Here is a 27817-nt window from a genome sequence, read left to right on the forward strand (position 1 = left end):
TAAAATATTAAAAAAAAAAAAAAAGCTCAGATAAATAGTAAGAACCCAAGGAGGTCCCTAAATACAGATGTGAGTCCATGACTGTAGAGACGTGAGCAAAGTCACTTAAGAAACTTCTGTCAACTTGAGTTAGGTGAAACTCCTGCTAAATTTGCATCATTACATATGAGCTGCAGTACTAGTGAGTTTTTCATTGTTCAACCTCATTCCCTTAAGTAAACTTCTGGATGCTTCCAAGAATAAGGCTGCCATACTAACTAATTTCAAAAACAGACCTACATAATATAGAAATTACCTCAAAGTGAACAGGGGAGAATTAGACCTTTAGTAGTCAGGTAGTAAACATTTCTCACTAGCTATTATTTTCTCTTTAAGAGTATAATAATTTCCTATCACCGAGGTTTGTGGAAATGTCTGTCTCAGTCTATCAAAATTCTTCTAACCAAAGCCTCATCTGAAAGACAGATCATGAACTACAGTCAGCTTCACTATACTTTACTATAAATAGAATAAGGAAAAAAAATCTTTATTCTTACAGTTATAACTGCATGATAACAAGATTGAACTGAATTCTTCATTATTTCGTAACAGAATGTCTATCCAGATTTTCTACCAAAGATTTGGTAAAGATCACATTCTCCTTCTGGGCACGTGGAAGTTTAGAGTAACGAGGAGGATTAAATAAAAGCAAACCAGAACAAAAAAACACCTATGTTGTCACAGGTATCAAATCATAGAATCATTCAAATTGGAAGGGACACTAAAAGGCCATCTAGTCCAACTCCACTGCAATGAGCAGGGACACCTACAGCAGGATCAGGTTGCTCAGAGCCCCATCCAGCCTGACCCTGCATATCCCAGAAGCTGGGGCTTTCGTCACTTCTCTGGGCAACCTGTTCCGTTGCCTCACTGCCCATAGTGTCAAAAACTTTCTTACATCCAATCTAAATTTTCCCTCTTTTAGTTTGAAACCATTTCCCCTTGTTCTATCACAAAAGACACTATTAAAGAGTCTGCTCCTTTCTTTTCACCTAGCACTCCGTTGTGCTATTGTTATACAGTAATTATTTTAATCTCAGGTAAATTTTTCTCCCCTGAGGTAAATACATCTTACAGATAAAATAACAGTGAAATACAGGATAAGACTGACAACCATAGCAAAAACTGTAACAATTTCTCTCTTAAAACAGTTAAAATATTGCACAACCATGTGCAAACACCTCCAAAGTTTCTGGATAAGATACATTAACAAGTGAATTCACATTAGATGTGCTTTCCAGTACATGAAGCCTATGACCTAACACGGTTAAGAAGCACTTCCATTTGCAATGGATGTAGAACAGTGAAGCACATACGCTTTAGCTGCTACACAAGGGAAGGGATGGACTGCCTTTTCATAGAAGGCCATAGAAAAACTATAGAAGACAAGAAGAGAATCAACAGCAACAGAAATTTTCATATAAAAAAAATGCATGTGAGGGTGCACGTGGGAAAAGTATATAAAATTAAAATTTATGTTACTCACTTAGAAAAAGAAAATAACAAATTTGGAAATTCATAAATTCTGAAAGTTTGGAAAAGAAGAATGACCAAACGACCTACACTTGCAGATTTAGAAGTAGTTTATTTTATAATATTTTAAATAGAGTTTGTAACAGAGAGCTCTATGTTACATATACCTTTCTAATACAGATTACATTAACCAATAGCACCCAATCAAGCAAGCTTTAATTTAGGAGGAAATCCCTAACCAACGGAAGCTCAGAAACATAGCAGACACATCACATCCTAGTACCTACTTGGCAACAGGACTTTTTCCATTATGTTTCTTGTGGACTGCTGCATGTTGCATTACATCTGGAAGAAAAAAAAAAAGAAAGCAAAATGCATGATTCCAACAGCAATCCTGATTTCTTCTTCCAGATCAATCCAGCAGATTCATTTTTCCATCACCACCAGAAATTTGGAGTAAGACATCTCTATTAAATACACTAGACTTAGCTTATAGTGCTCAGTCTGGCAGGTGTTACATAAAAAACAGACCAGTTTGTACACAGTAGAATCTTCATTCTTTACCTCCAATTTCACAGAAGAATAAAACAGAAAAATAGGAGCTATAATTTTGCTCACCTCTGTATTTAAGCATAAGGACTGCATGTGTAAATATCAACCAGCATGAAGGGATGAAGAGAAATTAATTCAGTCAGAAAAGTATAGAACTCTGTAATTTTTTCTGGACTGCCAAAATTAATCTCTAAACTTCATGTTATTGACATATTCTGAAGAGCTAATGAAGATAAATCTTACACAGAAGCATTGTATTATTACCTTCATAAGTTTCACTGTGCAAGTAAAGCTTTGCAAATAACAAGAAACAGAAAGAGAAATACTGCCTCAAACAAGAAAGTTGGATACAAGGCCTGCCTATTTTTTTAAAACAACGGTTAAACTTTAACAAAAGCAACTTTTCCCAATTGCAACTAGCCTTCTTGGTAGCCATCATTTCACCTGAACCTCTCCATATACAACACAGAAGTAAAAATTATGATCTGAAAAAAAATATTCTGATTTTTAAACTCCTGATAGCACTTCACACAAACAGCACAAAAGGAGTTCTGAATTGTGTTTATTCCTTCATCAATTGAACAGATTCCTTTTAAGTACAGCATATAAAGGCATTATTTAAGCTATTTCCAAATATACTATACATTTATTTAAGTGTATTCTGAACTCTAACAAAGAGCATGGTAATAGTTTTTAAATAAGAAGAACTTGTCTGACTATGTATGTGGATTACTGATGGCACACAAAGTCAACTGCAAGCTTAATAACGTGTAAGAGGGTAAGAGTGCTGTCATTCTGTGAAACCCAGTGTATGTGCCTATGCTCACCTGTCAGCACCTATTTCCACCTACCAGAAGATCATACTTGTACTTGTCTACTGCTCAAAACAGTGCAAAACTGGTCTGACATCCATTTCAGAATGAAATTGCTGACCAGCCACTAAGCTGCTAGTGGTTTTTGAGGTGTTTGGGGAACACCAGCTTTCAGACAGTCACCAATGTTCATTGCAGACCCAAGTGGTTGAAGTCCTTACTAACTGGCCAGAGTATAAACGCAGCACAGGCTAAGAAGAAGAGGAAAACACCAACATCCTCTCACGTGAAACTAAAAGCTAGACAAATTTGACACATTTATAGCAAAACAGGTCACTGCACTCAGTTTGTAACCCAAATAACTGAATAATAGGTAACAACAGGAGAAGCTACAAACACGGCTCATGTATATTGTAAAGTGTTTCTTTCTCGTTGCTTGATAGAGCTGTGAACTTCTGTCTCCACGCTGTCTACAAACAATCCCACTGCTTGGATTATTAGCAACTCCCTAAGGAAACTGCTCAAAGTATGCAAAGATTCTTCATTTACATAGCACATTTAGTCCAAGCCTCTCAGCTCTGTACAAAGGAATCAGTCAACTGCACAATTTACAGAACTGAGTGTGGTAAAATTGCTCAGAGAAAAACCACCTTTGAGTACATAACTACCTTCCTCCTGACTTGAAGCTTCTGAACTGTCCTCCTTGAAGTGTTCTGGTGCTTTAACCGTCTTCAAAGAGGGTTGTAAGTTACCTGCAGAGAATAAAGTTCACGTAGTAACTTTATAGATCTTGAACAACTAGACAGTTCCTGAATGCTTGTACTGAACTGGAAGCTACAGAAACGGATGACTGAAGTTACTGGTTTGCACGTGGCAACAATTTCGACATCATCTGCTTCAAAGTAGAACACCTCCAAGAGGAGATGCTTTTCTTTTAAAAAAACAGCGTGCAGAACAATTTTAAAGCTATGGTGCAATTTTAAAAGTTTGGATTGTGATTATAGTTTTAAGAACACTGGTATTACATTGCAGTTCAGATTTTATTTATTTACTTATTAATAAAGAATGTCCTGTTACAGTTGTAAATGGCAGGAGCCTTACTATAGTTACTGTAATTTCGAGGCAATGAGTTACGCTCCTCCACTGTTAAATCATTCATGTGCCAAAGGAGACCTAATTCAAGGTAAAGTTTTCCAGTGCCCTTATCACAGTCTCAATTTATGATTTTTGCCTTTTCATGACAGATGGAATGACAAAGAGAAATGGCAATAATATTTACAGTTTTGTTGCAAAAATACCACAACCATACTCTGAAAGAAAACTAAACTCAACAATGCATCTAACTTTATAAGTCTACTCTTCTCAAAAAGTTCCAAACCAGCGTAAGAAAAAAACATCTGCAAGCTGCTGTTCAGGAGCCTGAAACATTAGGAAGATCCTCCTGAGTACTGTCTGAACTGAACATACTAAGCCCAAGAGATCATATCCTAATGAAGTCTACTGGGATTAAAAGTGTATGCCAGCCTAAGGAAGCATCGAAAATAACTGATGTTATGAACGAGGGGGAGCTAATTGACTCCCTCCTTAATGGAACCATGACAGCATACATAATTACACTTACAGAATGTTTTATTCAGTGTGAGATTCCAACTATTATTTATGGTATACAGATCCTCCACTGAACAGAGAATTTATTCCACTTTTTTTTTTAATACAAAATCATACCTACAGCACTTGAGTACTTCAGCAAGTGAATATTTTTGCGCTTCCATGAAAAGATATTTTATCCTTGCTACTTGTAATTGAAGACCAACTTAAGCCACAGCTGCTTTGTCTGCCAATTAATTCTGCACATTCAATTTGACAAGTGGAATGAGATTTTTCTTAAAAATATGCTTCCTCCATTTCCCTTGACAGTTACTGTATTCAAAATATGCTACTACAGCCTAAATTGCAATTGTCAGAACTTAGCAGGATTTCAGGATTCCCAAATAGGAAAGCTGTGAAAACAGTGGCCAGCAATAAAGGAAATTCATGAGTTGCTTAACTGTGGCAATTCTGATGAAGTGGAAAATGAGTGCTTTTGTCTTAGTAGAGCAGCTATTAAGCTGCACCACAGAAAACATAATGGTGATTTATCTCACACAAGTCACCAGTCTTCCTCTTCAACTGAAAAATCAAAGAATAATTATATATTTACCACACTATTTGTCTTCATTAAAGTTTTCCTTAATATCTAACTCAATACTGGGGCCCTGAACCACACCAATGGGCTTTACAGTCTCTTCCCCTACCCTCCTGAGGACTTCACCTGCTCAGGAGCAGCGCTGACACAATGCACTTCTGTAATTTTGGGTGAGACTGCTGGGAGATCCCTCATCCAGGGCTTTCATCCCTTGCCTTAGGAACTGCATGCAAGCTTAGGCCTGTGCCTGGGGTGTGCTGCAGCCATGCTGTGCCTGGCCATGTGCCTCACTGATGCTGTTCTTAACCCTGACCTCCTGACTCTTCTGCATGACTCATTGCCAAGGATGTCTCCAGTAATCACCAGATTCTTGCCTACCCCTTATTCTAACTTGGGCAAATTGAGCCCACTGGAAGTTTTCTCCCCTTCCTGCTGAACAAGCTCCTCATCTTTTCTACCTCCCATGCATTTCAGATGTGACAAATCCTCACAAACTTTCTGCAGAAACCTCTCTGCACAAATCACTGACACCCTGCAGTAACGCAGTTAAGTCCACTACGATGGAACTCAGCACTGAATCTTCCTCAGATCATTTCAACAACTCACCACGACCACTTGAAAACTACGATCATACACAACAATGCATTTACAACTTCTTCCCACCTAGATGTAGCCATAGACTAAAATATGTACATCACGTGTGCCCATCATTAATGCAAATCTTCCCAGAGCTTGAAATTCTTCCTCCCTATGCAGATTCTTATTAACAAAGGGTTGCCAGAATTTTTCACAGCAGTGAATTCCAGCCAGTTTCGCAACCATCGTGGTCTTCATTTGCTTAATTTGTTTATGAAACTGACATATAAAAATGTCTTAAGTGTTACTAAAACCAGCAACAAAGTCACAAACCGACATCTACAGCTTCTCCTGTAATCACAAAGCTCTATCTGATCACGGAAAGAATACATCTGATACATCACACAAGTCGTATCAAATTTGTGTCAGCTGTCATCCCTCTATTTTCTTTCAAGCATTAACAAGCAGGCTGTTTGAAAACTCTGAGTTGCACAGTGCTGTGTGAAGATCTGCAACTTCTGAGGCAATGGTTTCACACTCAGTGCCTTAACTGTCACAGTTAAGTCAACATGCATTGAAAGAAGAAAAGATTCAACAGAAACAAAGACCACATCCTAAGGCAGCCATACAGAGAAGCTAAGCTTAGGTGAACACACAAGTGAGAGATCCACCAAGGAAATACCTGCAGTACAAGTGCTCTGAAAAATACTCCATATGTTCCCAAGTCAGGACCATCCCATTACTTACATACTATGTAACCAAGCCAAATCTTAGTTTAAACACCAAAACAAACCCTTCATTTACAAAAGAAATGAAATAAATAACAGATTTGATTTTTTTTGTATCAGTTCAAGACTTTTGTTCCGAAGTATGCAACTGCTTCATTCATTTTCACAGGATTCACAAAAAACATTGTAGTAGCTTTAATGAAAAAACAACAACAACAAAACAACCATGAAGAGAAGTCTCCTCTTCCTTTGATGTCATGAAGTTTTAACTAAATTTTTGAAGAGTCAAAAATACTTGGCTGCATTTCTCTTCAATTCCACTGGCCTTACTGCTGAAATGGAATCAGATCAGGGAAGCCTGGCACTTTTAAGATTCCTTTTAAGGATAAAGTCCCAAACAGATGGACATTATTACCTATTCTGACAGTACGGTGGTACAATGGAGAAGGAAAGGTAAAGAACAGAAGCTGATGGTTCACAGCACATTCCCAATGTCTAATGTATCTCCTGAAAAAACTACTCATTGGCAACAAGTTCAACTATACCCAGTAGAATACAACACAACATGAATAAGTAATTAAAAAAACATAATTAGGAAAGAAAGGAAGAATCACTTTTAATAGACATTTCATTATACAAAACAATATTAAGGTTTTTCTTACTGTGAGTGTGCAAAGATTCTGATGAAATTGATTGGAAGAAGTTGTATACTCTCTGATTTTGCAGAAAAGCTTGTGATGTATTTGAAAATAGCTGCCTGAAATTCAAGGGAGAGTTTGTTAAACTGTAAGTAATATTCCATGGAAGAATACAAAAATACTACAGTACCACTGGAGAGCAAATCTGACACTTCACAAAGAGGCTTGAACTCGCAAACTCGCACACTGTGTGTACAGAAACCTAAGGGCTACTTCAGAGCTTTGATGCTCAGTGCTGGTGTGACATTGGAGTCCAGCCAGTGCAAGAGATTGGTATGATGGGTGCTTTAAATTAAAAAGGTGTGTGAATTTAAGCCATCCCAGTTCAAATCTTTTAGCCACCTGTAACATTACCAAAGAGGAGTTTAGGCAGATTCAAAAAAGCACTGAACCTTAACGTGTTTGGTGTATCTTTTTTTTTTTTTAAACAGAGAGCACATTACTGTTTCACAAGCAATGCACCTGGTCATTAACCACACTTATTTCGTTAAACAAATAGCTGAATTCACCTACAATGTCAGTGACTGAATTTAATAGTTATCTTCAAGAGCAAATGAGGAGATTCTCAAAATTGCTCAGCAGTGGTTTGAATTTCTTCCCAAGAGGTCAGGGACTTCTGTTAGCACCAGATAAGAGGACAGACCAAGAATGAACATCTTAAGTCCCACACCAGGTTTCCAGTTTTTGTTTGCCAGCACTACCCAGCTCTATTTTCTGGAGGGAGGAAGAAACAAAATACAAAAGCTGCTCCGAAAGTAACAGCTCCTATCTTATTATGTTGGCCTACAACATCAGAAGCAGATGTTGATGGTATGGCAGTAGAGGTTGAACCCTCCTGCCAATATTCCATGATGTGTCGTAGCCGTGTGACAGAAGGCAGCAGAGGGGCAGTCTGACAGAATGGCATCTGACATGGAAGTGTGTATGTAGTAAAGGTGTGTCACTGAATTCCTCCATGTGGAAAAAAAGGCACCCACCAACAATCATCAGCACTCGCTGAACATTTATAGAGACCAAAGAGTAGATGTAAGCACAGTGAGGTGGTGGGTGATGCATTTCAGCAGTGGTGACAGTGATGTGAGAGACAAGACACTTGCCAGATAGCTATTCAGATTTTTTATGAGCATAGCATGAAGGCTCTTGTTCACTGCTGGCGAAAATGCACAGTTAACAGTGGCAACTGTGTTGAAAAACAGTGTTTTGTAGCTGAAAATTTGTTCTATCTAACAGTGTTATTGCACCCTTTATAGCTGTTGTGGTTTCTACAGAAATAAACAGGAGGCAATACTTTCGGAGCGACCTGTGTCTATATTTTTTGCCAATCAGGTGTGCATAATTAAGACCCTCAAATACACATTTATGCTCAACTAACATTGTAAGAAAACAAAAACGTTACACAGTGGTGCCACTGTTAAAAGATTATTCAGACTGTATTCTAGCATAGTCACAACTTAGGTTGTAAACAGTAATTACAACTCCACACTATAACATCGTTGGATACGCTCTCAGGGTATCCTCAAACAATCTGTGGGGTCTGCAATCATTCTACTGTTTTTACAGCCTTTTTGTATTGTAGATAAATACTTTCTACTTAAAATACAAATCCTATTCTATTTAAAAGCAGTTTGTTCATTTAAAAAACTGAATGTTTATTAAACAAAATTGAGCCAATAAAGGACAAATAATAGAGAGCAAAATAAAGAAAATTTGGAGGGAAGGGCTGAGGCACACAGCAGCTCTGTATCTCCTAAAGGTAAGCTACTGAGACAAAAACCAATGATGTGAGAAGCTCACACCCAAATATCTGCAGTATTTAGAGCAGGAGCTTGACAAGAAGTGCCTGATTACTTCAGCATGTACTCAAGAGGCAATCTGCCTGACCTAATAAATCATTTAAGTTATTTTGAATAAGGTTGAATAGCCCCAACAAAAAACAACAAACCAAACAAGATTTATAACAAATGCAAGAAGAACAAAGGAGGTACACTCAAATTTATATTGTTTTTCTGAGTTACAGGATTTGAACAGCACATCCCTCATCCCAGCAAGGACTCTCATCGCTAGACAGCAGATCTTGAGATACTGGCTTTTTTCTTATAAATGTGTGAATCGTATTTTATTTTATGCATATGCCTCGTTACCACTCTTTATTCTTTTACAAATGCTGTTCTGTGTCATTCTGCCCTGATTTAAAATCAGAAACTCTGAGTTACTGTTTTTAATATTTCTAAATATATTTAGTGGCATAATGGAAGTAAGTTGCTCCTCCCTGAATTAGCAATCATTACTACACAGTGCAGCCCTGGACAAATATTTCTGTGACTGTATGATTATTCCTTAAGAAGACCATACCATTAAAGTCTGAGAACAGAGTCTCAATTTCAAGAATAAGAGACTAGAGTATCAATTTCATTACTGCCTTTCCATCCTCTTCAAAAACTTCATTTACACAACAGAATTTCCACTGTGCCTAGCAGTCACCTAGTTTGATTCCAATCCCTCTTCAAATAATGCATTTCACATAGAATACTCACCTGATTATGGGCTCAAGATCAGCATGCCTTCGTTCTTCCCTCTTCTGAAAACCCTGATTTAGTGCTCTTAAAATGGTCTTGTCAAATGCTTCAGAAGACAGTTCCTTTGGAAGCTGAGAAGAAGGTTAAAAAGGTCAATTACTCATTTCACATATTATCTTTGTTGATCTTTGTATCTTTTGTTATCAACAAAAAACTCTATTGTTCCAGTTTGAATAAGGTAATTTGAAGACTAAGTACAACAAATTATCATAATTTAATTTGCCAGAGAAACACTTTGCTCTAAATTCTCACATGAAATCCAGGCGTAGGAAGCTTTAAAGCATTCTTTGAAAGGAGATGGAGATTCAGAAATTTACTAATACTATGTTCTTTTTCGGAGTAATTTACAGCCTTTTTTGTTTTCTTTCTTTAATCTTTTCACACAAAGAAAGCAGGTCTGAAAATAACAAGAACAAAACACCAGGGAATATGACATGCACTGTACTCGCTACCATCATGAAATTATTTCAAAGAAAGAGGAAAAAAAAAGTGTTATAAGTTCTATAATACAGTGGGCGATACTGGTATTCCTCAATAGTAAGTCCTTCTCCAGTTGCTCTTAATATCCAAGTTGTTCATTAAAATTCATTACGACCATTTCCAATCACAAAGTGAGGCTTTCTGATATTCTAGCTTATAGTGTAAAATGATTGCTACTAAAGAGCACATCAATTTTAAATGAAAAATTCTCCCTAGAGAACTAGAAAACAGAGAAATCCCTAGAAGATTTCTCACATTTATGACTTCCAAAACATGCAGTAAAGTATATGAAAGCTGGTGACGTTAATTTATTGAGCAAAATTCATAAAAATACTAATTTATTTAAACGTTGGTGCTGTTAAAAGAAGACAGTCATAGCAGAAACGCGTTCCCTACACTTAAAAACTATTGCTGATTTGGTTAACATCTGCCACACGTTATGATGAACAGCTCTACACAATTTACACTACAGCAGCATCTTCTTTTTGTGCCTGGAACACACTCAACCCAGAGTGCCAATTGGTCTATTACATGTGCTAGCAATGTAACAGCAAAGCTCTAAGCAACTCTTTGAGTGAATGAACTGCTACTAACATACAGACACTGTGTCTAATTGTCTAATGGAGATAATTGCTCGGTTAAACATGTGGAAGGAAATCCTGGAATCCAGACAGACGTGCCATTAGTGTTAGTACCACGACATAACACCTCAAGTGCACTACAAACCCAGGAGGAAAGACTTCTGAACAAAAAGCAGTTTTCCTGACCACTTTGGCTTTAATACATGCTACTAAGTATCTCTGACTAAAGTATCTGTCAGTGGTAACTGACAAAACTACAAAAAGCTCATGCTTTCTGTTAGAGAAGCACGCTCATGCAGAAGCATGGGGAAGAGCGTACTTCTCCTGTCCTCATGTTCTCTATTTAATTTTATCTTAAGAAACTGCTACAACTATTTTTGCTTTAAAACTTTTAATGAAAGGGATTCAGCTCATTCAGGTTTAGATAAATTCAAGCTTAGGTTATTGCTATCTTACCTCCAGGTAATGCCTTGTTACAACAAGCACGTTTATCCTTCCACACACAAGGGTAATTTCCTGCACACAAGTAACTTTCTATGCTTATTACCTAACGGAAATTGTACTTTAAATATAAGGCACCAAAGTTACTGCATTTACTACATTAGCTTTTCCCACCAATTCTTCTAGCCTGAAAACTTTCTTGCACAGTTATCTTACTTCTACCTACCCACAAACTTGGAATTTCCTATCAGGAAGTTTGACCATTCCTTTCTGTTTTAGGAAATACAGTGTACTACTTAACACCAACAGGCAGATTGGAAATTAGAATACCAGAAAGCCAGCAGGCAAATATGCACGACCTTCACAGCATTCATACTTCTACCGTGCTTTTAAAAGCAAGATACAATTTTTATCCTATTATTAACAATTCCTTCTTTCTTCTATTGGCTATCAAACCACTACAAACCAAAAGGATTTTTCAGCTGTGCACATTCCCCACAGAACCACCTTAGCAAGCTCCTAACAGTTTGTGGTTGTCTCCCTCCTGTTCTGCCACCTTCTATCTAGACTCTCTCGTAGAGGGAGCAGTCAGCCAGCACATGGAAGTGCCAATCAGTCAGACATTACAGCTCTGCAACAGTACGTTTTGGATCCTGTTTGCCTTCCTCCTCCTCCCTCTCCTGGAAGCAAGTAGGTACCAGAGAATCCATTTCATAAGCTTGTGTGCATCTTTGCAGGTAACACTCATTCCAAGAACTGCAGGGGATCTCATACAACAGCCCTGCTTTTAAGGTTCTCTTAGGGAATAGGGGTATTTTGTGCAAGTAGTTGCTAGCTTTTCTCAAATGTAACTCCTTGTGTCAGTGAATATACCTTTCTTCTGCCAAATGCAATGGTAAAATTAAAAACTGTTATGCTTACAATTCTGCCTAATTAATCAAAAACAAAAATTATACTGCTGAATTTATTCCAACAGGGACATAATTAAGCAAATTAGCAGTGTTTGCACCTATGCTTTAATTCTATGGAAAATATTAAACACTTGTACAGTCATTTTATGGTAGTGCATAGTTTTAACTATAAAAGCAGCTTCCCAGGAGATTAATGTTCTTATTAATAAGAAATTATTAATATTTGTCTGCCCTTATCTTATTAATAATTTTATTAATGATTCTGAATATCTTAAGTGTGGGTATCAGGGAAACATGGCCAGCCTCTTCAGCAGTCTGTGGGGACAGGACAAAGGGAAGCAGCCATAAGCAGGAGCACAGGAAGTTCTGCACCAATGTGCAAAAGAACTTCTTCACAGTGAGGTGACGGAGCACTGGACCAGGCTGCCCAGGGAGGGTGTGGACTCACTGGAGATATTCAAGACCCACCTGGATGCCTACCTGTGCAGCCTGCTGTAGGAGGCTTGGACTCAATGATCTCTAGAGGTGCCTTCCAGCCCCTACAATTCAGTGACAATTTACATCATCTGAAACTCCCCACATATTTTATTATTTCCACAGTACACACTATTAAAATGGTTAAGATAATTGTTAAGTACAAAACTTGGTAGCTTGCTTTTGCTTCTGCGATCATATTCCAGAAATTAGAGCACTCCTAAACAATAGGAAGCTATAAATCTGATGTGTAAATACTGTTTTTCTATTTCAATACATACTTTTAGCAGGAATTCCTGAAGCTCCTGGTGTGTTTTTGTTACACACGTTACCGAAAGGTCGGACCACGTTACCTGAATAATGAAGGTGAAGAGAATGAGTAAAATTTCTTTTTTCCAAAGATCATACATACCAATTAGTTGATTTCAACACTTCCATAAGTCTGATGATCTCAGTAGAAGAGTTAACACTAACAGCTAATTGAATACCAGGCAAATCAAGGTTAACAGTGTACCTTTTCAGACAGGTACACTACTTTTGAGAGTACATTTGAAGATCACTTTAATGTTATTTGAGGCTAAATGTATTATGAACAAATTCAGATAAACGCACTGAAGTTCCAGAAGATTACTTTCTGGCTCTGAAAGAAACCAGGCAGAAGGCTGTGTCATTACAGGACTTTCATCAAACATCTTTAACTTCAAAAACCAAAGCAGAGTTGGTTAGATGTACTGCATTTAGTTCTTGCTGCCATCAGAAAATAGATAGATATATTTCTGCTTATTGTACATATAAGATAATTTTATCTGCACTGGGCTTGAATCTTATATGGTCATAAAGAACTTGCCTGGGAAGGGTACAATCCATAAAAAATACTGCAAATTACTCAAGAAGTCACTCAAGAATAAGACAGCATTTTGATATATGCTTCTATCAGATTTTCAATATTTTATGGTTCTGACACAACATGCAGGTATTAAGAGAGCACATTCACGTGCATATTTTGAGAGAAAAAGAAGCTTGGTTAGATGAGTGCTGCCTGGCTTTAAGTCTACCTTTGGCTTTAAGATTCCCATTACGTGCATGGGAGGATTCTGTGCAATGGGAGCGGACACGACAATTATAAGGATTAATTCACTCTGAAGAGCAGATAGGATAACGTTAACCACCAACTGCCTTCAACTTAGTCCCCAGAAACGCCAGCTACTCTTGTCGATCTCATTTAGGAAGTCATGACTGTAACTGCCATTATAACCTTACAATACCATTGTCTGAGCAAGCATAAAATGATCTGCAGTGAGGAACACAGCATATACGTGCACAGAAAAGTGTTTCATCTGCTCATCTAAGAGAACTGAGGTGGAGGTGTTTCAAACTTACTCAAATACTTCCCAGAATATCTCCAAACATTTCCCCCTTCAACAAAGAAAATCAAAACCACTGTCAAATCCATCTACATGCTGAATTTTCCAAATAGTTTTGTCAGTTTAAATACTGATGATCCATACGGGCATTCTGTACAAACTCTGCTATCTATTACTGTATCTTAGTATCCAACTCAGAGACTATAGGGACAAAATTATCTACCGCAATGTTGAAGCACTTGAAAATCATCAAGACTTTGAGGGCTAAATTCTAAATTCTCAGCAAAAGAAGGGTGATGGTTCCTTCTTTTTTCAGTTGAATTTTGGCTTCAGACTCGTTCAACACATAAGCAGTTGACCTCCTCAAAGAGCTTCCGTGAGCACATCCAATGATCAGTTATATATACATATAACATTTGATCTACAGCATTCTTTTGTGTGCAGATCTTGTACCCTTCATGATTCACATCTACTGGCCATATGACTGATGATGTTAGTCAAGCCTTGCTAAGGAAATGCCAGTTTTGACTGGATTAGAACATCACCACCAACAGCCTTAGCAGCTATTATTTAACACCTACAACCTTTAATATCAGATCTCAATACTGAGAGCCTGTTTTCCAAAGTAGGGAGAAGGAATGCTTCAGTTTTATTTAAAATTTAGTCACAATTGTTTTATATGATGCATGAAGATGATATTATCATACATGGAGACTATTCTGGGAAGACCCTTAAAATTTGTTAGCTTATTTTTTTTTTTTCAGAAAATGAAACCAAATCAGAACAAACAGGTCTATCAGAAGCCATGCTTTTCTGGTCAACATTCATAAAAGACATCTGAGATGAACGTACGACTCCAAGAAATACAGAGCTGCAGAAACAAGAACTGCACTCCTATGTCATTTGACTAAAACAATCAGTTACCTTTAATTTGCTGTGCTTGCCCCAAATTAGGAATGCCAGGTTTCCTGAAGTAATGTCACACACCTGACTGCTGTTAGTGCTTCACACCTTCCTATATTAAGCCCAGGATTATACAAAGAAGCCTACTCTGCACGCAGAACCAAGAGAATTATAGGATAATCCCAAGAATTTCTGAATAGCCTAATGTAATTAAAAATGGCCTTCTGAGCAGGTCTTTGAAACAAGCTGTATGCCTCTACAACGCATAGATCATGAAGACATTGCTGTGCTGGAGGTTATTTGCTTACTTTGAATGTGTACTCCAGATGTTTGTCAGCCCTTTTTCTTGGTACTCCTTTCAGGGTTATCTTCTCAATGTGTACAGCTGAAAGAAAAAGAGTTTACTGTACATACTAAAATTTGTTTTAGTTTAAAAACAGTTTAAAAACATATCTACTTATCTAGCTACTCTGAGTAGTGCCATACATTTACTGACTCAGAATATCTCCCTTCTTTTCAGATGCTATTATACTGTAACAAACTGTAGGGGGCAGGTAGAACCTTATTCTCTTCAATGTATTTCTCTGACCTGACCACAGTTCTTTCATTGAAGATCATGGGAATTCCTGCATTAACCAAGACCTTACTTGGACCTGAAGCCACATAAATACAACAATGTAACCACTGGAAGTGAAAAAGACAATGAAAAGAAGTCAAGATGCATCTTTATTCTGAGAAGTAACAAGTGCTGAAAAAAATCCTAAAACAAATAACCTAGTGACAGTGTCTTCCACATCTGTTCCTGAAACATCAAGTAATGGTGAGAGCAAATTAAGAACCACATTTCTAAAAACCACTTAGGTGGAAGAAAAGTCTTGGTGAAGGCCTCAGAGACAGAAATAAGTGTTAGCAAAGAGAGAACAAGGAGCAGAAGGTCACTGTAATCACATCAGAGTACCAGCAGAACTGAAACAGAAGCGGAGCACTTTAAAGCACTTGCTACTTTAACACTCCTTCCCTGAAGAGTGCTGTGCTTAAGATATAGGCAAGTTCTGGCTGTGACATAAACAGCAGCAAATGTATGTATGGCATTCAGGATCTGGAAATGTTTCTTGAGAGCACAGAACATTACCATTGTAATACTGTACATAAAAATCCTTATAGAGCTAAGATAGGCGTATCAGCTTTTCTGCTACATTATTCTAAGAGTTCAGCAGAACTTTGTTCCTTTACAAGCACCACCACGACAAGTAAAAAAATCTTATTTAATAATAGCTCCACCAACTATACACCACAAAAGCTCCCTCTCGGTGCTAACACTTTTCTTGCAATTCTTAAGTCCCACGAGACACATACTGGGAACCACTCAAAACAGCTACAACTATCAATCTCCTACAAGTACTTGCTACAAAAGCTTATCCTTGGAATTTAATGAGTTACCATTTCACCCATTTGAAACATCTTGAAGTATCATCCCTATCTGCACATGCCAGAGCTATGAGAACCAAGTGTATTCAGTGTCCTTTAGAGAATAGTAAGCAAGCATATATAACCCCAGTGGTAGTGTTACAACTCTCCATTCTTTTCTTGGGAAGAGTGACAAATACTGAGTTGGAACAGCGTGTATATTGGCTGTATAGTGGCCCCTTACCTGGAAGTTAAATAACAGGACAACTGGTTTGTTTTTATCAATTAATGAAGATTAGTTACTGCAAAATCAAAGACATACGGGATGAGCCAAGGTTGCTGTTAGAAAAGGCTATGGCCTAACATCAGTTTTGGCTAACTGAATCTTTTTAACAGCCAGTGTTTAAATCAGTAACATCAGCTGGGCTGATATTCAACAGTTAATTAAAAAGTTGATTCCCATGACTGGAACCGAGTATAATGCTTTAATTTCCATTATTTCCCTACATGCATATATTTAACATACATTAATTACAGAAACTAATCACCACCATTAACATTCACATACAGGCATGCTTTTTTCTAATAAGATTGTGTTGATTTTGATCTATTGGATGCTATCAACGCTAAATATATTTGTCCTCTACCATAAGACATCTCATTACACACTGTAGTACCTTTAACTTCCTCAACTTCCTTTGCTGCAGTCAATGCTCAGTCTTAATAAATGATACAACAGGTAATTACTGTGTTGTTGCAGGACAACCTTAGCTTCACAGTTTCAATAGCCTACTTTAAAATCTTGTTTCCACAATCACATTTTAGCTATTCTAAATGGCTAGACCAAGAAGAAATGTTTGAAACACGAGCCAATGAGGCATGTAGCATCTCTAAATGTATTCTAAATGTAGCAAATACAGTCAGGATGATGAAGTCAAGCATGTGTGTCACTGCTTCCATTTTAAGTATTAAGATTTCAGAGAACTAGTACCATTAAAATTGAAAATAAATATAATTTTCAATGATCTATGCTGTTTTTAACCCGCTAAGGAGACTATATTAAGGACTCTATATCATAAACCCAACATATCACTATCACAAAATTATTCTGATCCCTCACAGTAGTTTGTTAATATGGCAATATAATAACTGAGAAGTATTTAAGCATTTAGATAGATTCAATTATTCAGCTTCGCTCTGCTTCTGTTACTTAATTCAAGAATGCTGCTGCTGAGTTTCCCATTTCTGTTTCTAATTTGTGAATACGAACATTTTGTACTTAGAACTCTACAGTAGGTTTTCAAATATGACTGCTGTCTGTAATCTCACATAATCTTTCTGGTTGTTTTGTTGTTGTTGTGTTTTTCCCAAGGAATTAGAAGTCTCAAAGCATAATTAAATCTCCACAGTAGAGGCAAAAGGACATTTATCAGGATAAAATAGCAAGCCTTTCCCAGATTGCTAGATCTTCACTAACTGGAAGATAATGTAAGCTTCCCCTGAGTAGACAAGTGAGCTGCTTGTTGAAGAATAAAGGGTAAGAATAAATCTGTTTTCAATGCTGCTCACTTCCTCAAGGTGTTCCAGCAATCACACTAATGTTCTGATTGTGCTCTGAAGCCTTATCCTTCCTCTTCCCAGCAGAACCAAAAGTGATTTACTTCATAAGGAAAGTTCTCCCACTTCTCCAAGCAACCACTCCTCTAAAACCTCTCAACATGTCTTTTTCCTTTCTTTATTCCTTTGTGTTTTAAGACTAATCAGATACAAACGAATGATGCAGCAAAAGCCATTCACAGATTCAAAGTATGTTTAGTTTTGCTTCAAAAACCTTAACAATGCTAATACAGTGACATTAAATTTTCTTGCCTTCTCCCAAATGCCACGTCTCTTTCTTCAGGAGGAAGCCCATTTGCAATCAGTTTTCATGCAAGCAGTCACTAGTATTTAGCAACTAACAAGGATGATAATATGTCATAATAAAGAAAAGACCAAGTAACGAGCAGAGAAGCTAATACACTTACCAACCACTCCAGATTTAGATGAGTACAAAGACATACAACACAAGAGCTGGTTAAGTTACAAGCACTTCTAACTAACCAAGACTTCCACAACTTCAAGGTGAGTTTTACCTTCAAAAAAAACCCAAAGAACTCCTCAAAAGAAAGTGCAGACTACATACCTTCTCGCTGAGGTCTATGGGAAGCCATTGGTAGTCCATCATGAGGTGCTGTGGTCCGTTCTAGCAAACTGGTCTCATTACTTGACGTGCAATCACTGCGGGAAAAGTCATCCTAAATTGAGAAGGAAGAAAGAAAGGAAGCGTATTAATAGAATGTAAATAATCCAAGCACACTCTTAACAGCAGGAAACACACCATAGTAGTTATATTAGTTATATATATTAGTAATAGTTGTATAGTTATAATAGTCTCCCAGAGTGGGAGGAAAACAAACTAGGGAGAAGAACTAACCTAGCAGAAAGGTGTTAGGTGAAAATGGACTTCATGTGGTTTTTTTCTCCTAGGGTAACACAGAACCACAGAGTGACCAAGGTTGGAAAAGACTTTCATGATCATCCCATCCAACCATACATCTACCAGCAATATTTCCCACTACACCACGTCCCTTAGCACAGCATGTAAATGTTTACTGAACACCTCCAGGGACGGTGACTCCACCACCTCCCTGAGCAGCCCATTCCAGCATCTGACTACTCTTTCAGAGAATAAATTTTTCCTAACATCCAACCTGATTCTCCCCTGGAGCATCTTGATGCCATTCCTTTTAGTCCCATCACTAATATGAACCTATATAATTTTTCTCAAATTGATATAAAACGTTTATGTATCAATTTACTTATCTTTCAGTGACCAAATGTTGTTAAAAAGCAATCCAACTAGCCAACATAAAATTCAAAGCAGTGTAATGCCTCCAGTGACTTTAGAAGTAACAGGTTTTGCCAGATGACCAATTTAAGTCCACATTTCAAAGAAGTGACATAAAATAACACCTTAAAAAAACCATGGGCATAGAACTAAGAAATATTAGAAATTAGTAGTGAGTTTACGTTTAAGTCAGGTATCTCATTTTACTGTAACAAGTAAACATACGAGCTCAGTATATGCGTGCAAGTACCAGCAATATGCAAATATGTTGACCTCTGGGCAAGCAGGATGGCATGCAGGGTAGCAGCAACACAAAGGAGGAAAGAAGGTTCTCTACTTAGCACAAATCAATGACATACTGTTCTTTTTTATTAAGTACTGGAAGGTAGAACAGAAGTTTGTTTTCTTGAAAAAGCATTCAAAAGAAGCAAGTTAGATGGAGAGTATTCACTGCACCACAAATATTTAGCTGTATGAAATATTTAGGTCTGTATGAAAACTAGGAACTAAAGCAATACCTTATTAGACTTTCTTAAAACACACAGTTACTGGAGGAAATGGATACTTTTTGAAGTAGATAATATTTGAAGTTCAAAGTCTTTTCCTCTCCTTCAGGGTGAAGAGTGCTACTGCATTACGTCCTTCAGAACACAGGGGCAGAAGAGAAATCCTTGGCAGAACTTATCATTTTTAAATAAGGGAAGCATAAGGTTTTGCAAATAAGTGCCAGAATGTGAAAGAGTTGCTTTTGTTATGTTTCTGCTTTTCCTGAAGGACTCGTGATGGGACAAACAAGCAGATAAGACCTGTTACACCTTGTCTGGTATTGAGGATCTAAGACTGTCACAAAAAGACCACAGTGAGGAAGCATGTGTCAAAACACAACAAAACAGTCTGTGAATTTTTCAATTAACTCTGAAGATTTGACAGATGTTCCAAGCATAGCTTGCTTCATTTTGTTTAACCAGCTTTACATCAGCCATCTACTGTGTGGCTATAAACTGAGGTAACTCCTAACAATACTCAGAACTCATTGAGGACTCGGGTAAATCCTGCCCAGCACATACCTATAATTGAATGTTCATTGGATAAATCCATGGCAGCATAAAATCAGCATCAGTCTGCCTTTAGATTGCACTGTAAATGGGCAGAGGAACTGGAAAGCACTTCAGCTCTCTCACCCAAGACAGCATTTGGCTTATATACTATACTGAGCATCAGTAATTTCAGCTTTCAAAGCAATGTGACTTAAGATACACAGCGCTTGTTGTCAAGCTAAAACTCACACCAACCCCCAGTCCCTCAGTAGACAAGTTCAGCAAACTTCTTTACTGACCAAAGCTTCTCTTCACGCTCTAAGTGTCTAACAGATCACAAACAATGTCAGACCAGGAACAAGAATGGGAAATAGCTGTGTGTCTGTGGGACTGCATTTTAGCAGCTCTAGCAAATTTGCAAGCTTCACAAGTATAGCCTGGTGAGAGCCACCCCAAGATCTCTTGTAGACTCCCACTGACACTGTTTTGTCTGATATTTCCTAACACCCAAACACATAACCTTAAAAACTGTAACACTTGCTTTTGGTTAACTCCCGGGCATGCAATATTCACAGAACTGTTAGCATTTGGGCATTGAATTCACACTGCTAAAACAGATTTGCTTAAGACTGTCCATACATATGACTAACTGGCTGTGACCAAACTATATTAAATTAACAAGTTCAGTGCATGTTTTGGTATGAATCTTCCTGATAGGAAATCAGAGAACTGAACCTTTTTTTTTTTTTTTTAAAGAGACAAACAATGTTTATTGCCTGGCAGAAGTAAAGCCTTTGTTAAATGGCATCCATGTGTTCCGCCAAGAGCAGCTTTGCTATCATCCACACCACGTGCAGAAGACAGCAGAAATCTGCATTTATTCTGACAGCAGCCCTCCAACTATTTAATTTGTAAGAGCTGAAGGCAGAGCTGTACTCATTTTAAGGAGTCAGCTGAGAGTTATACTGAGAGTTATACCTGATCATCACTTTCTTCTAACTAAAAAAAAAAAAAAGATTTAAAACCAAATCAATTTAAAGTCAGACTTTATGTTCCTCTTTAAATCAGGACATTTGTTTTATTAATGGAAAAATAAACTGCAGTCTATTCCAAGAAATAACTAAAGTTAGAAGTCAAAGAATTTGTCAGCAGTTTTTAAAAGAGTTTAGAAATAAAATTTATTTCAAACATATATTTCGCTGAGATAGAAGCTTTACTGCTTCTATCAGAGAAGCAGCAAAGGTTGCTGCTGCACCTCTTTATACTCATAAACTGCTTCTCACCAGCAATATACACCGTCCTTGTAATAGTGTTCAAATATTTTTGCAGAGAATTATTCTAGAATGGTTACTTTTCTACCTATGGCAACACTCTCTGTGTAAGGTGAACTACACTCACATTCTAAGGCTCCCTCTAAACTGCAAAATAATATGGGCTTCAATCCTGTATTTAAACAAGTCTTGACATCGATAGTTTTACACATAATCGTAAGCACAGAAAAAAATAATTCACTTGAGAAAATCTTCACCTGGCAATTTAAACCAATACTACATGCGTGTATTCTGTGACTGACAGCTTTCATAAGACATGATGGAATACAGGAGATATACAGAAATATAGTTAGATAAGAGGCAGCTTCAGCCAGCTCCGAAATGGAGCTGCTGCCGGTCAGTGCGTAATGCTGCTTGCACATCTGTGATAACACATTTCAGCACGGATAAAAAATGCCACGCAGCAGCTGTGAGAAAGAGCAGCGAGTAAAGCACGAGCGAAGCAGCTCTGCAGGCCCCACGGTCAGTGCAGGAGGAGCTCCAGGCGTGGAGCAGCCCTTTATCACTGCAAGGCTTTCTACATGTAAAGATGTGGTTTGTAGCGCTGCTGCTAATGATTAAAATACAGTGAAGCAAGAAATGTGGGTGGCCACAAATGAGTTGCCAGATAATTGATCTGATAATCTCACAGATCTCTGTGACGTTAGCTACATTTCTCTTTGAAAGTAAAGCAAAACAGTGCTATAAAAATTGCCTGCTCTCACAATCTAGACCAGAGCACTGTAGCTAGAACACCATTCCTCCTCGTATGGTTGAAACAAGTAGTGTATTAAAGAGAAAGACCTAACGCTTGAGATGTCTTTTTAGTCCCAGGACACAAGCATCAATTGCTGAAAAAGGTGAGTCATTCTGCTCAAGAGGACACTGCTCTGTTAAACTAACATATGTGAGCTAGTCTATACACAACAGATGTCCACACTGCCTTCTATTAGCACAGACTGCTGATGAAAAAAATGTCATGCTGGTATGGGTTTGGCAATATGTAATGAAATCTGTTACTGGATAACATACTAATCATTGTGATTGATGCACATAAGTCTTCTGATGTTTGCACTGCACTTTCATAAAAGAGCTATTCACGCATCAGCTCTGATGAACACTAACAAGGGAAACCTGCTTACAGCAGTTGGATAGCTTGATTAGTTCTACATGCCAAAAAATGAAAGCTTGTTTTTCTGCAAGACTTCAGTCGATGTGCTGCTAGGGGCAGCCTTGCAGGCTGTGCAGATGCAAACCAGCACAGCTTACTCATTCATGTACAAGTGGGAAACTGGCAAACAGAACCAGATGTCAATAAACAAACATGAAAGAAAGCACCTTGGAAGGATCACCTCACAACCACACATTCTTAAACGCAACATCTGTACCTTAGATAAATGTGAATAACATCAGAGTAATCTCTATTAGATTCATAGAATCACAGAAGAGTAGAATATCCCAAGTTGAGAGATCTGGTGCCAGCTGTGGGACCAAAGCTACGATTCACTCAGAACAATCCTTACAAGCTGTTGTCCTTATTGCTATACTGCTATACAGCAGATGCAGAGCTACGCAGCCATGCTGGCACAAAGGCTCAGTAAGACCTCTTACGAAGTGAGACAGCTGAAACCCCACATTATGTATGTGCTGCTGAACCTTCTGATGACAAGAGCAGAAGACGAAGCCTTGCGACTCAAGACCATATGCAACAGAAACTGCTCTCTCTTTCTTAGTTATTGCTGTTGCTTGGATATAGGGATTTTATTTTATGCTATTTATGCTATCTTGTACTTAAATGGAAATTCAGCACATGCATCTAATACTCACGAATACAAAAATACAGGGCAGGAGCAGACCCAATTCTTGAAAACTTGTTCAATGATGACAACTGTTGATGCAGCAGATTGCCTCCAATGCAAAAAAAAAAAAAATCCTCTTACTCTCTTGAACAAGCTGCAAGCCAAATGTAAGATAAAACCGAAGGCAACTGCTCAACTGGCATTGCTGCTAAGTTACACTCCAGTTTGCAAGCTTTCAACTTCACAACTCCAACAAGCTGCAACCTTAGCTAGTGGGAGGTGTCCCCACCCACAGCAGAGGGTTGAAACTAAATGGTCTTCAAGGTCCCTTCTAACCCAAGCCATTCTATGATTCTTCTCTAACTCAGGCCACATCTGGAGCTCTGCATCCAATTCTGAGCTCCCTAGAACAAGAGAGACATGGACACATTGGATAGAGTTCAGACAAAGGGTCACAAAGATGATGAAAAGACTGTAGCATCTCTTCTGTGAGGAAAGGCTGTGAGAGCTGGGACTGTTCAGACTGGAAAAAGCTCAGGGGGATGTTGCCAGAGAGGAGGCTAGGAGTGCACAAAAAGCTGGGAGGGGACAGCCGGCCCCAGCAGACCAAAGGAATATTCCATACCACATGTCATCATACTCAGCAATAAGAGCTGGGGGAAAGAAGGAAAAAGGGGGGACATTCAGAGCAATAGCCAGGGTTTGTCTTCACCACTATCTGTGATGAGCTGTGCATTTCTGGAAGTGGCTTAATATCTGCCTGCCAATGGGAAGCAGAGAATGGACTCTTTTGCTTTGCTTGTGTGCACAGCTTTTCCTTTACTAGTAAACTGTCCTTATTTCAGCCAGTGAGTTCTCACACTTTTATCTTTCAGATTCTCTCCTCATGCCACCTGTGGAGAATAAGTGACTGGCTGTGTGGTGCTGAGCTGAGCTGCCTGCAGCGTTTAAACAATGTTATCTGTAAGAGTCAGCAACAATATACTGTGAGGGACACAGAAAGCTTCCAGTAAGTCACCAGTTGATTTGGGGAGTAAGCAAACCATACAAAAGCTTCAACAATCCCATACAAATCAAGTTGTAGCACTGCAAAATTGCAACAGTTTTGAGACAAAGGCTATACCAATCTCTAACACAGGATTATTAACTTTGACTATCAAGGCCTATGGCAACTAAACTTGAAGACAACTACAACTACAGCAGCGATTTTCAGTGCTGACAGAACACTGCACCCTATGTTTGCTCATCATACAGAAAGGTCTTCAACACCCATCTGCATTAGAATTTTTACCTGGACTTAAACAACAATTTCTGCCCAACCTAGCCAGCCCATGACAAATACAGATCTTGAAGCTAAAGCCAGTAATGTAGCAGTCCACATGTTCCTGCATCTCCCCTTGGTTGCTTGTCCCACAGCTTCATATAGCTTCAGTGTTGTCTGTTGACTGAGAAGAAAATTACTTGAATGTTCAGACTGATACACAGAAGTTATTCTCACAACCACCTACAATGACAGAAAGATTGAAAAACATCAAGAATGGTTCACTGAAGTACAATTAGTTCTGAGAGGTGACAAAGCCTTCACTACTACTTCCAACTCCTTACACGGAATAATACATCTAAGAGGCAAGGTTTAGAAGTATTCTTTAACATACAGCAGTTCTGAACAACAAAAAAATCTGTCATTCTATTTGCTCTCTCCTAGGATAGCTTTGAAGGCTTCAAATCCCTTTTCACCATTAAGTGTATTTTCACTTTCTTCCACCATAAAGGACAAGATTAGGAGGCTAAGGAAAGTCAGGAAGCTTACAGCTTACGAAGGAATGTAATTTCCAGCCAAATCTTTGAGCTTGTCTTCTACAAACTTCAACCTCTACAAGTATAAACAATTATGATTTGGAAAATACTAAAGAACCTCATTAAATCAGGGAGGAAATGTAGATATTCAGTAGTGTCTTCTAAACATCTATGGCTAGACATCAATATCAACAAGCAAATGGGAGGCAGAGATTGAAGTAGAGAGAAATGTACATACTCTTGTGCTATCATAGATACTTGTCTCACCTCTGGCATCTGTATCCTTTTCTTCAGAAAAACAAACTGAGAATCCTCAGGATTACAAGCCCATGAAGATCCTACTGACTACAAACAAGTCAGCATCGGGCAATGCTGAAAATCCAGCCACAGCTTGACAAACAGTAAGGTAAGTGCAAACACTAGGAAGCCATGGGTATACCTGCAATGCTACCATTGCTTATTTAAGACAACAGAGAAGAAATGACATGGAAACCAGAGAGAAGTTGATGAAGCCCAGGGTAAGATTACAGATCTGTCTCATCCTAATACTTCATAATTAGAGCTGAACAACTACAACAATGAAAGCAGTGAAAGTTTTCAGTATGCAGTCTCCTGGAGCATTATTAGCATGTACATTTAAACAAAGCTCTTCCATTTTTATCTATGACTTCCTTTCCAGAAGCTTTCCAGTAACATTTCTGGACATCCTTAACTCCCGTTTCGAGTGAGAAAAATTTCTGCTAAGTGACAAGGGTGTTATGATCACTAAGAGAGCACGAGCACTTTGTATCTCTATGTGCAAAACATGTAGAACATCATACCACAATCTAAAAGATTTCTGCCAACAATAAAATGACAAATTTGTGCTTCTGCCTCTTATTTAAACCAGACTCTGAAAATACACTTTCCCTCACACCATGATACTTAAAGCTGAGTATATTGGTCCACTGCAGATTCAAAATGGGATTGCTTGTATTTTCATTCCCTCATAGCTCATAGAATCTAAAATTAATTTCTAGTATCTTTCTCAACTGCAAGTCATTGAAGATCAATCATGAAAGTACTTTTCTCCTTCACAGACAAAATAAACCATAAATAGAAACTATTAAACCAAGCATTCTGTAAATAGAAACTTTCCCTTTGTTTTTAAATAGGGACTTTTGCTGCAAAGAATCCTCAAGCCAGCTAATTATAATACTATTCACCAAACAATTACCTGCAGGAGATTGTTTATTTCAATAGAACCTCAGTTCTGTTACCAACAAATATGCCTGATTAAATGCTCCCATGTCTAATACAAGCCACGTTTATTACGCTAGCATGTATTCAGACCTTCTTCAGTATTGCAGCACTCAAATTTGAGGTGTGGAATGGAGCATGACAGACAATAAACTGGATCAGCTTCGACTTCTATGCACATATTAAAAACATACAATCAACACATTAATTAAGCTGTGTTCTTTGATTTAAAATGATTATATATAATAGAGATATCAGCAGACTTTTAGCACAGTGGTAAGTTTGGCTTATGAATACAGATGTGAATGCTGCTTGTTTATTTTTATATGTAACTCTAGACTCAAAGTTCACATTCTGTACAGCTTAATTCACCAAAGGCTTGCTTTCCAAGTAGTGTTACTCCATCTTCATTACAAAAACTGCAAATTGTATCAGGTGTTTCTGCCCTAAACAAAGTGCTTCAGAACATTTAGTTAAACAAAGTTTTTGCAATTACAAAGCAATCCTACCTCTGCAGATCCCACTCCATCAGCACTCTCCCCAATATCTTCGAATCTACCGACCACTTCCAGCTGAATTTGTAAAGGGCTATCACTAAGAAATGTTAAGTTCTTAAAGGATAATTAGAACAAGAGACCAAGAGTAGCAATTCTATTAATCTTCTGTCAAGAAGCAGGTTTAATGTGAGGTTAATCCTACCAGACGACAAAGATATATATACATATATATGACTTCTTTCTCCCTGTGATTTTGATCGTGTCTTCCGGTTAGGGTCTTCGTTGTCTAGGTAAGATTGACTTCACATTAAATATTTATATATTAAAATATATAAATATTTATATATTAAAACATATGAATATTTATATATTAAAAAAATAAAACTTTACACTCTGGTAACCAGAGCACGTAGCCATCAGTCAAATTCTTCATAGGTGAACCTCTTGAGCACCACTGCTCATTACAGCTATATATTGTAACTCCTGGAAACCCCAAATGATGCCATTTTATTGGACACCGCATATAGTTCACATCTCAGAACCACAGAACAGTTTAGGTTCGGTTTGGAAGGGACCTTGCAGTCCACCCGGTTCCAACCCGTGCCGTAGGCAGGTCTATCACCCACCACCTCAGCTGCCCAGGGCCCCATCCAACCCGGCCTTGAGCACCTGCAGGGATGGGGAACCACAGCTTCTCTGGGCAGCTGTGCCAGCACCTCACTGCCCTTTGAGCGGAGAACTTACGACACACATCTCACTTAAACTTCCCTTCTTTAACAGCCGTTCCCCCTTGACCTATCACTACACCTCCCGACGAAGGGACCCCCTCCAGCTCTCCTACGGGGGGCCGTGGTCCTCGCTCAACGGGCTTCACGCCACGAAGGGTACAGAACAGTCTGACGGGCCCGGAGCAGAACCGATCTCCTCCGGAGCTGATCTCATACGACCGCGGTTCGCCATATTATTTCACCCGTACAGGGCGCCAGCTCCCTCCCCGGCACCGCTCGGCGGAGAGCCGGGAGCGCAGCGGGAGGGGCGGCTCGGGTCCGCC

At 38.3% G+C, this 27817-nt stretch overlaps 1 protein-coding gene across 1 annotated transcript in view; it reads right to left on the minus strand.

Annotated features, from left to right (window-relative positions):
* Positions 1-27817, minus strand: part of ZCCHC2 (zinc finger CCHC-type containing 2) — a gene marked incomplete at its 5' end in the record, with an annotated part of 41197 nt that overhangs the window by 10439 nt on the left and 2941 nt on the right. The window contains 7 exons of the mRNA XM_010708427.2: positions 1800-1857; positions 3545-3628; positions 7028-7122; positions 9598-9710; positions 12808-12879; positions 15102-15178; positions 18383-18494. Of these exons, the coding sequence (XP_010706729.2) occupies positions 1800-1857; positions 3545-3628; positions 7028-7122; positions 9598-9710; positions 12808-12879; positions 15102-15178; positions 18383-18494 (611 nt within the window). The remainder of the gene's footprint in view (positions 1-1799; positions 1858-3544; positions 3629-7027; positions 7123-9597; positions 9711-12807; positions 12880-15101; positions 15179-18382; positions 18495-27817) is intronic.

The sequence above is a fragment of the Meleagris gallopavo genome, chromosome 3 (genome assembly GCF_000146605.3).
Source record: "Meleagris gallopavo isolate NT-WF06-2002-E0010 breed Aviagen turkey brand Nicholas breeding stock chromosome 3, Turkey_5.1, whole genome shotgun sequence".
NCBI classification, from domain to species: Eukaryota; Metazoa; Chordata; class Aves; order Galliformes; family Phasianidae; genus Meleagris; species Meleagris gallopavo.